Genomic DNA, 11,962 nt, shown 5'->3' on the forward strand with positions numbered 1-11,962 from the left:
TGTCACCATTTGAAGCTCAGCAGTTTATGAAGATGCACAGATGTGAACAATCACACAGGCACATATAAATATACATACACACACATATTCATAGATTTGTATATATAAATATAGATACATGTATACACACATAGACATACATATATGTGTGTACTTGTCTCATTCTATCCTTCATGTTCACTCATTCATACCCCAGTCGCAAAAAGTTACTGGGGTATGAATTCAACAGATCATCAAGGTATCAAAATTGTGATGATTTCTGGTAGATAATCGATGAGGGGTGAGCATGTCCACATCCATTGTATTGTTTCTGCTTGTTAAATGTCCTTTCAGCATGATCCTGTGCTACATCTTACTGTATATATATATATATATATATATTCTTGTACTTGTTTCAGTCATTTGACTGTGGCCATGCTGGAGCACCACCTTAAGTTAAACAAATCGACCCAGGACTTATTCTTTGTAAGCCTAATACTTATTCTATCGGTCTTTTTTGCTGAACCGCTAAGTTACGAGGATGTAAACACAACACTGGTTGTCAAGCAATGGTGGGGTGGGGGAATAAACACACACACATATATATATATACTACACGCTTCTTTCAGTTTCTATCTACCACATTCACTCACAAGGCTTTGGTCGGCCCAAGGCTATAGTAGAGGACACTTGCCCAAGGTACCATGCAGTGAGACTGAACCCGGAACCACGTGGTTGGGAAGCAAGCTTCTTACTACACAGCCTCTCCTGCACCTATACATATTTTTATATATTCAAATACATACAGAAAAACAGTGGGCTTCAAACAGCTTCTGTCAAGCAAATCCACTCACAAGACTTTGGTGGGCCTGGGGCTACAGAAGGATACTGTAAAATCTTATGGTACCACACAATGTAATTGAACCTGAAACCATGTGGATACAAAGGGAACTTCTTAACTACCAAGCTATGCCTGCACCACATCATTATTATCACTATTATTATTATTGAGTGAGAGAGCAGCCCAGTATACCCATCTAATAAGGGTGCACCAGGCACATGCATCACAACCATATGTGCAAGACATGGTGATCTCATATCAAGATAGACAGCACATGACCTTGCAGGCAGGGGCCCAGTTAAAATTTTCTTCAGGTCGAGTAGCCCATCCCACTCAAAAGGTCCCTGAATAAGGGTTGTTTAAGGATATTGAACAAAACACCCATGTTTCCAGAGATGAATTATCCACACCCCAAAGAATCCCTCTCAACACATGGCTATGATGCTCCCCCAATACTTCTGCTCATGATCAGAGATGCACATATCGTCAGCCACTAAGGGACATGCTCAACTGGTTAAGGTCAAGCAACTGACAAGCAAATCTGTGGTACTGAGCAGAATATTTGCTGTAGTCCATCTTTTTATTATTATTATTATTATTTTTATTATTATTATTATTATTATTCTATGTTTGACTTTTGCTTTATGTTTGTACAAGTTAGCTCCAAGTCTCACCCAGAGACCTCAAGAGACAACAAGTTGGAAGTTCAGATTGGTGTTATGCCTAGTGTGCCATATATTTGGTTTTGTATTTAGCGTTGTACTAGTGAATGCCTAAAAAAAACATATGAAAATTGTTTGTTTTAAAACTTGAGATTACATAGAAAGTATTTTGCACAGGATATGAGCAGTTCCCATGAGCACTTATCTTTTGAATTTCTGCCATTTTGGGGTTTCCCAGTATCTGAGTTAGGTAGTAATCAGCCCCCTTTTGCTATTATTATTATTATTATTATCATCACTACTACTACTACTACTACTACTACTACAATTATGACTACTAGTAAAACTGCTGCTTCAGCTGGTGTGAGTGTCCTTGTGTTGGTGTAGAGAGATGGTGATGTGGTGGATAGGATGGGTTGCCAGAGTATTTGAATTTCAGTTGCATGGTTGCACAAGTGACTACAGTTCAAATCCTGTCAAATCAAACTTGGTCTTTATATATTATATATACATAAATATATATATACATATATATATACATAAATATATATATACATATATATAACATAAATATATATATACATAAATATAACATACATATATATATACATAAATATATACATACATAAATATATACATACATATATATTACATACATATATATATACATATATATATATATATACATATATATATATATATATATATACATATATATATATATACATATATATATATACATATATATATATATATACATATATATATATATATATACATATATATATATATACATATTATATATATATACATATATATATACATATATATATATATATACATATATATATACATATATATATATATATACATATATATATACATACATATATATATATTACATACATATATATACATACATATATATATACATACATATATATATACATACATATATATACATATATATATACATATATATATATACTATATATATATATACATACATACATATATATATATATATACATATGGGGAGAGAGAGTATCACTGAGGAGTGGGGAGAGGAGATGGATGTTGTGGGTGGGGAGAAGAGGCTGATGGCAGAGTGGAGAGAGAGGATGGGGTTGGTTGGTTGGTTGGCATTGATTAAATATAATATACCAGTAATATACTGGGTGTCACTATACAGAACTGACTGCCCTCGTTCTTCGAGACAGAAATTTACATCATCATCATCATCGCCGTCGTCGTCATCATCATCATCATCATCAACATTAACAACATTGTCATCATCACAATCATCATTATTATTATTATTATTATTATTATGCTTGCTGTTGTGTTGTGAACATCATCATCATCATCAATATGATTATTAACATTATTATTACTGTGATTATTATTATTATTATTATTATTATTATTATTTATAATAGTAATCTCATTGTTGTTGGCTTTGTGCCACACTAAGGAATCATCGTCCTCATTATTATTATTATTATCATCATCATCATCATCGTTTTTCATTTTTTTTCCCTTTATTTGCAGTTTTGTAAAAATTCTCGGTTTTCTTTCCCAGTTCATGTTCCTGTGTCTGTCTGTCAGTCACCCCCGTCACCCACCACCACACCACCACCACCACCGCCACCACACCACCACACTGTCCCACTGCACCCACCACCGCTGCCACACCCCGTGTGTCACCGTAGACTTGCCCATACTCCAGCATTAGCAGTCGTAACATTATCACTAATAGCAACGATCGATGCACAAGTCTACCTTGTAGCTGCAGTGTGCTGCAGTTGCTGTTTTTGTTTAGCCCTAGGTGACACTGGATCCAGCACAACTGTGATCAGAAACCTTTCAACCACAACATTCTTCGTCATTTTTTTTCTTTTTAACACAGTCTATCTAGGACTACATCAGTCAATATGTCCTTCCTTCCTCTGATTATTTTTTTGCTGTTTTCTTTTTATAAAATGAGTGTGATTTGAGGAAGGATCTACTGCTATTTTTAGCAGGTTGAGTCACCACACTGAGGTACTTTCATTTACCAAAAGGTGGTGAGCTGTGGGGCAGCATGGGATGTCGTGTCACAGGACACAGTGTAACGTAGTGTTGTATCATGGTGTGACAGGGTGTGACACAGGCTGTTTATAGGGTTGTCCCAGCCCCCTTTCACATTAGTGGTTATACCCAGAGAGGAGATTTAGGGCACTGTAAAGCACCTCCCCCGTGCTCGTGTGTTTACACTTCTTCAGGGTGGTCTTCTGGGAGAGGACCTTCTTACAGATGTCGTAGGTCAACATCTTCATGTCGGTGGGAAGGATTGGTTCCTGTTTCTTAGGGAACAGGTTGTCTGATGACTGGAAACAGAATTCTTTCTTGCAGATGTCGGCGCCGAACCCCATCAGCCCTCCCCCGCCACCTCCGTCTGTGACTCCACACGACGACGACGACAACGATGACGACAACGATGACGACAGCAGCGGCGTCGAGAGCGACGTGGAGGGCGAGACCAGCTGCAACGACGTCAGCGAGTTCTGCGTGAGGTTGTGCAAGTGATGCCTGTGGTGGTGGTGGTGGTGATGGTGGTGGTGATGATGATGCTGTCCCGAGCTGTGGTTACTGCACTGATGATGATGATTGTGATGGGGGTGATGATTGTTGCTGTTGTTGTTGTTGTTGTTACTGTTCAGGTGGTGATTGTGGTGCGGTTGCCCCTGACAACTGGGGCAACTGCAGCTGTTACTATTACAGCTGTTGCTTGTACAACTGTTGCTGCTGGTGCAACTATTGTTGCTGCTGCTGCAGCTGTTGCTGGTGCAGCTGTTGCTGCTGGTACAGCTCGTGCTGCTGCAGCTGCCACTGCTGTTGCTGCAGTCGCATCTGCTACTGCACTCTGCTATTCCATCATTGCTGTCCTCCTCAACTTTAATCCCTAACTGCACACCACGACACCTCTCACACACACCACAGCTGCAAGTGCAACTCGCTGCACTGCAGCATCGGTTATACATCGAAACGGGAGAGTTGGTGGTGGTGTTGTTGTTGTTGTTGTTGTGGAGATGTTCGGAATCATTCATGTGCGATCGTCCGTCACTGCAACTGTCGTTACTATTGCTGCTGTTGCTTATGTTACTATGAAGACTGTGAGCGCCACCGTTGTGCGTGCGCTCATGGTTGTTCAGGTGTGATCGCTGTGCAAACGCCTTTGAACACAAGCTGCACTTGTAGGGCGCCTCCCCCGTGTGCGTTCTTTGGTGGTTCTTTAAGTGTCCACGTTGGGTAAATGATTTTGAACACCTCAAACACGTAAATGGTTTCTCCCCGGTATGGATACGTTCATGGTTGTTTAAGTGGTCCCTCTGAGCAAATGCTTTCGTACAGTATCGGCAACGGTAAGGTTTCTCGCCCGTGTGGGTCCTCGCATGATTCTGAAGGTGCACCTTCTGTGCAAAATGCTTCGGACACACAGGGCAAAGGAATGGCTTCTCTCCAGTGTGAGTTCGCTCGTGGATGACCAGGTGTGCACGGTGTGAGAAGAGCTTGCCACAATGAAGACACGAGTGCTGTTTGCCGTTCCAGTGCGCACGCTCGTGGTTGCGCAGGTTGGCACGTCGCGAGAATGCTTTACGGCAGAGATGGCACTTGAAGGCTTTCGAGTCTGTCCTTTCGGTTTTCACGACTGTCTGACCACCACCACCACCACCACCACCACCACCACCAATACTATCACTGCTACTCACACTACCACTCATCCAGCCCATGGCTATTCTCTCTTTCAAATCACAACCTATCCAGCTGTTCGTAATGTTATTGTTACAGTTCAGGTGATTGTTGTTGTTCAAGTGGTTGTCCTTGTCCAGCCAACTCTCTCTGACCGCACCAAGGCCATTCATGCTGGCCTCATCGCACAACGAATCCTCGTCGACATTATTACCAACGTTCAGGAAACAGCTTCTGTCCTTACTGTCGTCCGGGCCTAAACCCATACCATCGACACAGTCACTAGAAATAGTGGTAGTACTAGTAGTAGTAGTAGAAGATGTAGTAGAAGTAGAAGTAATAGTAGTAGTAGTAGTAATAGCAGAACTGTTTGTAGTAGCTGCAGTTGTAGTTGTAACATTAGCAGTGGTGGTGGTGGTAGAGCTGACAGCGATGTGGTTAACGTGGTTGACATTGTTGTTGTTGTTGTGGTGGTGGTGGTGGTGGTGGCTGTTGTTGTTGTTGTTGCCGGCACTGTTGCTGCTTTTGCTCGGCTTCTCATTATGATGGCTGTCGTTGCTAACGAGGCTTTTACCAGCGAGGCTATGGCTAATCGTGTAGCCGTCGTTCGCGATGGGAAACACTGATTTCTCTTCCTTCGGTTTCACGGTGCCGCCGTTGCTCCCACCGCTGCAGAAACTGCCCGTCTGCTGCAGCTGCTGGTGGTAGAGTTCATTCTGAGGGAAGACAGGCTGATCGCATATCAAACGGCTGCTATCGATGCTGAATTCCAAGTTGAAGTCATTTCCCATGTTACCATACAGGGAATGCACAGAAAACATTGTAATGCCGATGTCAAACGATCCTTCACCAAATGGCCTTCTTCAAACAGCGTTTCCTCGTTAATCCTTCATTTGTTAGTTTCCTTAATTGACTTATTTTTTTCATATAATAATTTCTGTCTTCACATTTAATTATGTTTCTGTTTTTTCAAAACTGTTCTTCTTTGTTTTTTTTTTTATCTTCTTTTTTTTTTTCTCTCTCTCTCTCTATATTTTTGCTCTTTCTTTTCTCAGCACAACCAAAGAATTATGATATACTGAAAATATAATTCCAAAGAATTTCTTTAACAAAGTCACATTCCATAAAATGTAAGAATGGTCTTAAAATCATTTTTGTTTCTTTCCAAATATATATATATATATATATAAATATATATACATACACACACATGCATGTATGTATATATATGTAATAGATATGTATGTATATATGTAACTACAACAAAAATAAGCCTTTCTCATATGGGTTTACTCCATTGTCATTCAATTTCTCCAGTTTTAAAATATCTTTTTGTATTTTTCTTAAAAATTATTCCAGAAACTTCTACTGAAGGATAGATATTTCTTGTGAATATCTTAAATATTTTCTGTTATTAATTTTGTAGTTTTCAAAAAAATAATGGCAAAAAAAAAAACAACAACTATCAAACTGGTTTGGACCAGTCAGTTCCAGTCAGAACACACCTGACATGTTTCACAAATATCTTATTTCTCTGTTGACATTTTGTCCGTTACAAACCAAACTTCTACAGTTCCACAGCAGACTCGCAGTGCTGTATTTTGAAATGGCAGCAAATCTCACCAATGGGTACATACACATCTGGCAGCCGTTGGTATGAACTCAATCAGACTTCAAGGTTGTTTAAAGAAGAAAGGTTATTATTAAGATAATTCTTCAGGTTCTCAAAATACTAAGTCTTTTGGCTTGCCATTCTTCCCAATTACTAGGTCTCCATATAAATACGTATATATATACACACACACACACATATATATATAGCTATAGATATATATATATATATATATATACAGATATCTGTAGAGAAATTTAAGGTTTGTCTTCGGTATTTTTGGTAAAAGCCTCCTAAATTCAATTGGATTACAAAAATATGATTCTTTTAAACTAATGTCATTATTACTTTTTTTTTCTTTTCTTGGATTAGCCAATCAAAAGTTATATATGTTGCTATGACCAGCCAATCAAATGCTATGGTATACTGGAATTAGCCAATCAAATGTTGCATTGTACTGTGACTAGCCAATCAAATGCAATATTCCAGCATTCTGCTCGGAGAGATACATTTTGTTATTTTGTCTTGTTTTCTTATCTTCCTGGGACAGTTTTCTCCTCCTCCAACTTGAAATATTTTTGAATTTCTTCAGATCCTCCTGGAATAGATAGAAGAAAAATTAGTCAAAAAGTGTCAAATACCAAAATGCAGATACACACACACATACATATTTCTTTATTGCCCACAAGGGGCTAAACATAGAGGGGACAAACAAGGACAGACATAGGTATTAAGTCGATTATATCGACCCCAGTGAGTAACTGGTACTTAATTTATCGACCCCAAAAGGATGAAAGGCAAAGTCGACCTCGGCGGAATTTGAACTCAGAATGTAACGGCAGATGAAATACCACTAAGTATTTCGCCCGGCTTGCTAACGTTTCTGCCAGCTCACCGCACACACACATACAGACACGCATGCACGCACGTGCGCGCACTCACACACACACATAGGTTTATATGTATATACATGTTTATACACACACAAACACAGATTGATTTTCCATTTGTCATTCTGTTTACATAATTTCTCAAGATATTGATTTCAAATTTTGGCACAAGGCCAGTAATACTGAGGGGGAAGGGTAAGTTAATTCGATCAACCCCAGTGTACAACTGGTACTTATTTTATGAACCCCGAAAGGATGCAATACAAAAGTCAACCTTGATGGAATTTGAACTCAGAACACAAAGATGGATAAAATACTGCCAAGAACTTTGCCTGGTCTGCTCATGATTTTACCAGTTCAAAGCCTCATATTATCATCAGTCGTTGCGGTACTGGCTACGATCACGTTCGGATGGTTTTCTTATGTGCCACCGGCACTGGTACCACAAGGATACAAATTCCATTGATGTTCATCTATTTTGATTTGGTTCGATTTGATTTGATTTGATTCGATTCGATTCTCACTTGCCTCAACAGGTCTTCACAAGTGTCACAAGAAGGAAGGAATGCACAGGTGGGCTGACTACGTCCCAGGTAGGGGCCACGGATTATGGCTTCACTAGTCTTGCCGGGTCTTCTCACGCACAGCATACTTCCATAGGTCTCGGTCTCTAGTCATTTCCATGGTGAGACCTAACGTCCAAAGGTCGTGCTTCACCACTTCGTCCCAGGTTTTCCTGGGTCTACCTCTTCCACGGGTTCCCTCAACTGCTAGGGATTGGCACTTTCTCACACACCTATCTTCATCCATTCTCGCCACATGACCATACCAGCGCAATCGTCTCTCTTGCACACAACAACTGATGCTTCTTAGGTACAACATTTCTCTCAAGGTACTAACGCTCTGTCGAGTAAGTACACTGACATTATACATCCATCGGAGCATACTGGCTTCGTTCCTCACAAGCTTACGCATGTCCTCAGCAGTCACGGCCATGTTTCACTGCCATGTAGCATAGCTGTTCGTACACATGCATCATACAGTCTGCCTTTTACTCTGAGCGAGAGGCCTTTAGTCACCAGCAGAGGTAAGAGCTCCCTAAACTTTGCCCAGGCTATTCTTATTCTAGCAGTTACACTTTCAGCGCACCCGCCCCCACTACTGACTTGGTCACCTAGATAGCGGAAGCTATCAACTACTTCTAGTTTTTCCCCCCCGGAAAGTGACGGAAGTTGTTTTCTGCAGAAAACAACTATTATATCTCATAATATTAATTACTCGTTGATTACTTGGTCAGACTGCTATATATAGAATACCTCTCGCTTCTCCTCTCATTGTCTGGTGTTGTTACTACATTCCCTCCCATACAATTACATCTAATAATTCACCTCCTCCACCTTCAGTTCATAGTATTACCACCTCTCCATCTCTGATTTCATTTACTACAACTTCAACCTTCCTCTGTCAACAGCTTTTAAAATTTACTGCAGTGTATAATTTTCCTTTGCCCACCACCTGAACGTGGCCGATGCCAGCGCCACCTTGACTGGCTTCTATGCCGGTGGCATGTAAAAAGCACCATCCAATTGTAGTCAATGCCAGCCCCCTCTGGTCCCTGTGCCAGTGGCACATAAAAAGAGCACCCACTACACTCTTGGAGTGGTTGGCACTAGGAAGGGCATTCAGCTGTAGAAACACTACCAGATCAAACTGGAGCCTGGTGCAGCCTCCTGGCTTCCCAGACCCCAGTCGAACCGTCCAACCCATGCCAACATGGAAAACAGACGTTAAACAATGATGATTGGTGTATAAAAGTCGTTATTTCCAATATTAGAGTCTTATTCTCTTCATATTACAAGCTAACATCAATAATATACTTTTATTATTGTGGATAATACAATTTTTACAATGTTACACAGGTGCAATTCATATTCTTTTATGTATCCTGATACATAAAAAGATATACCTCTCAAAAATAACGTTTCTCAGAATTATATTATCAGAGTATCGGAGTACAACGGAGTACAAGTGTATGTGGCTAAGAACTTCACCTTCCTGACCACATGGCTTTGGGTTCAATCCGCATGCATGCACACATACACACACAGTGAAAAATGGTGAGGAATGTTCTACCCATAGGAGTAGCTGTTTGGTAAGTAGCTTGTTTACCAACCACATGGTTCCAGGTTCAGTCCCACTGCGTGGCACTTTGGGCAAGTGTCTTCTACTTTAGCCTCGGGCCGACCAAAGCCTTGTGAGTGGATTTGGTAGACGGAAACTGAAAGAAGCCCATCGTATATATGTATGTGTGTGTGTATATGTTTGTGTGTCTGTGTTTGTCCTCCTCAACATCGCTTGACAACCAATGGTGGTGTGTTTACGTCCCTGTAACTTAGCGGTTCAGCAAAAGAAACCGATAGAATAAGTACTAGGCTTACAAAGAATAAGTCCTGGAGTCAATTTGCTCAACTAAAGGTGGTGCTCCAGCATGGCCACAGTCAAATGATTGAAACAAGTAAAAGAATAACCCAACATAGCTCAATGGTTAGTGACTTCAGGTGAAGACTTAGAAAGACTCAGAGACACAAACCAATCAGAAAAAGCAAAACAGAGAAGCTTAAAGATCTATTATTGATCAGTGTAAAATTTCAGAAAAGTACAAAAACATTGATGGAAAATAGCAAGAGACAGCGACATGTTGTATTGAGGACAACTGGAAGATTCCACACAAGAGGACCAGCTGAGGGTTACAAAGCAAACTTGTGCAAGGCTCCAGCCAGACTAGGGGCAATTTGGTGATGGAATAGTGAGATAGACAACATCATAAAATATTGGAAGAATGGGGGCAGAAGATAGTTATATCAAGTAGCTAGGCAACAGGCTTGCTTAACAAGGGGAGAAGCAAGAAGTAGGAGGTTTGTCTATGTTCTATAGCATAAGGGTCAAAAGTGCAAGTGTTCCAGATTGCAAGGCAATGTGTCAAAGAATATTGAGATGTTGTGTCATCATCATCATCGTCATCGTTTAACATCCATTTTCCATGCTAGCATGGGTTGGCTGGTTCGACCAGGGTCTGAGAAGCCAGGGAGGCTGCACCAGGCTCCAGTCTGATCTGGCAGTGTTTCTACAGCTGGATGCCCTTCCTAATGCCAACCAAGATGGATAATTGTACTTAGTGTTTCTGAAAAGAAAGAGACATGGATGTGTCACTATGAAAGGATGCTAAAAGTGGAGAGTGAATGGGAGGAGAATCTTCCTAATGTGGACCAAAGAGAGAGAGTCCAGTTATCTGAGTTGACAGCATTATGATAGATAAAGCGATTAAAGGCATGAAGACAAGAAAAGCCCCTGGTCCATCGGGAGTTATTGAGAAAATGCTTAAAATATCTGGCAAAATGGGACATGGCCTAATCACCCATATAACTAATTAGGTTGCACTAGAAGGTATAGTTAGTGAGCTGGCAGAAACTTTAGCATGCCAGGCAAAATGCTTAGCGGTATTTCGTCTGCTGTTACGTTCCGAGTTCAAATTCCACCGAGGTTGACTTTGCCTTTCATCCTTTCGGGGGTCAATAAATTAAGTACCAGTTACGCACTGGGGTCATTATAATCGACTTAATCCGTTTGTCTATCCTTGTTTGTCCTCTCTGTGTTTAGCCCCTTGTGAGTAGTAAAGAAATAGGTATAGTTAACGACTTGTGTAGCAACATTATAGTCAACTGTTACAAGAGTAAAGGAAATACTTAGAGAGAATTAATTTCAGAGATATCAAATTACAGGACGAGGTCTTGAGAGTTGCCGGAACAATTGTAGCCCAACTAATTAGGAAGAGATTTAAGCTAGATAAGATGCAGTTTGGTTTTTGTGCCAGGGAGAAGCATTTAACCAAAAATAAAATGCTGCATTTGGCATTTGTTGACATGGAGAAAGCCTTTGACAGGATCCTTTGCTCTGCCATCTTGGAAACATCTGAGGAAACTAGGGGTAGACAAATGGTTTGTGAGAGTTGTTCAAGCTGCATACAGTGATGTTGCCAGTCAGGTGAGTGTTAGCAACAGGTACTGTCATAAATTCATTGTGTAGGTGGAGGTCCACCAGGGTTTGGTCCCTAGTTCTGTTTATTACAGTCCTCCAAACCATAAGAAAGGAGTTTAAAACTGGATAACCATAGGAACTGCTATATGCTGATTACCTTGTTCTTATAGCTGAACCTGAAGCAGAACTAGAAAAGAATGTCCCAGGGGTT

The 11,962-nt window shown here is 40.4% G+C and overlaps 1 protein-coding gene across 1 annotated transcript; it reads right to left on the reverse strand.

Annotated features, from left to right (window-relative positions):
• Nucleotides 1-3,344: 3,344 nt before the first annotated feature.
• LOC115218818 (oocyte zinc finger protein XlCOF7.1-like) lies at nucleotides 3,345-7,462 on the reverse strand. Its single transcript, XM_036509321.1, has 2 exons — nucleotides 7,066-7,462; nucleotides 3,345-7,035 (listed from the first exon to the last, which is right to left on the reverse strand). The coding sequence occupies exon 2, from the start codon at nucleotides 6,033-6,035 to the stop codon at nucleotides 3,669-3,671; it is 2,367 nt and encodes a 788-aa protein (XP_036365214.1). The 5' UTR covers nucleotides 6,036-7,035; nucleotides 7,066-7,462; the 3' UTR covers nucleotides 3,345-3,668.
• Between the last annotated feature and the right edge of the window lie 4,500 nt (nucleotides 7,463-11,962).

The sequence above is a fragment of the Octopus sinensis genome, linkage group LG14 (assembly GCF_006345805.1).
Source record: "Octopus sinensis linkage group LG14, ASM634580v1, whole genome shotgun sequence".
NCBI lineage: Eukaryota > Metazoa > Mollusca > Cephalopoda > Octopoda > Octopodidae > Octopus > Octopus sinensis.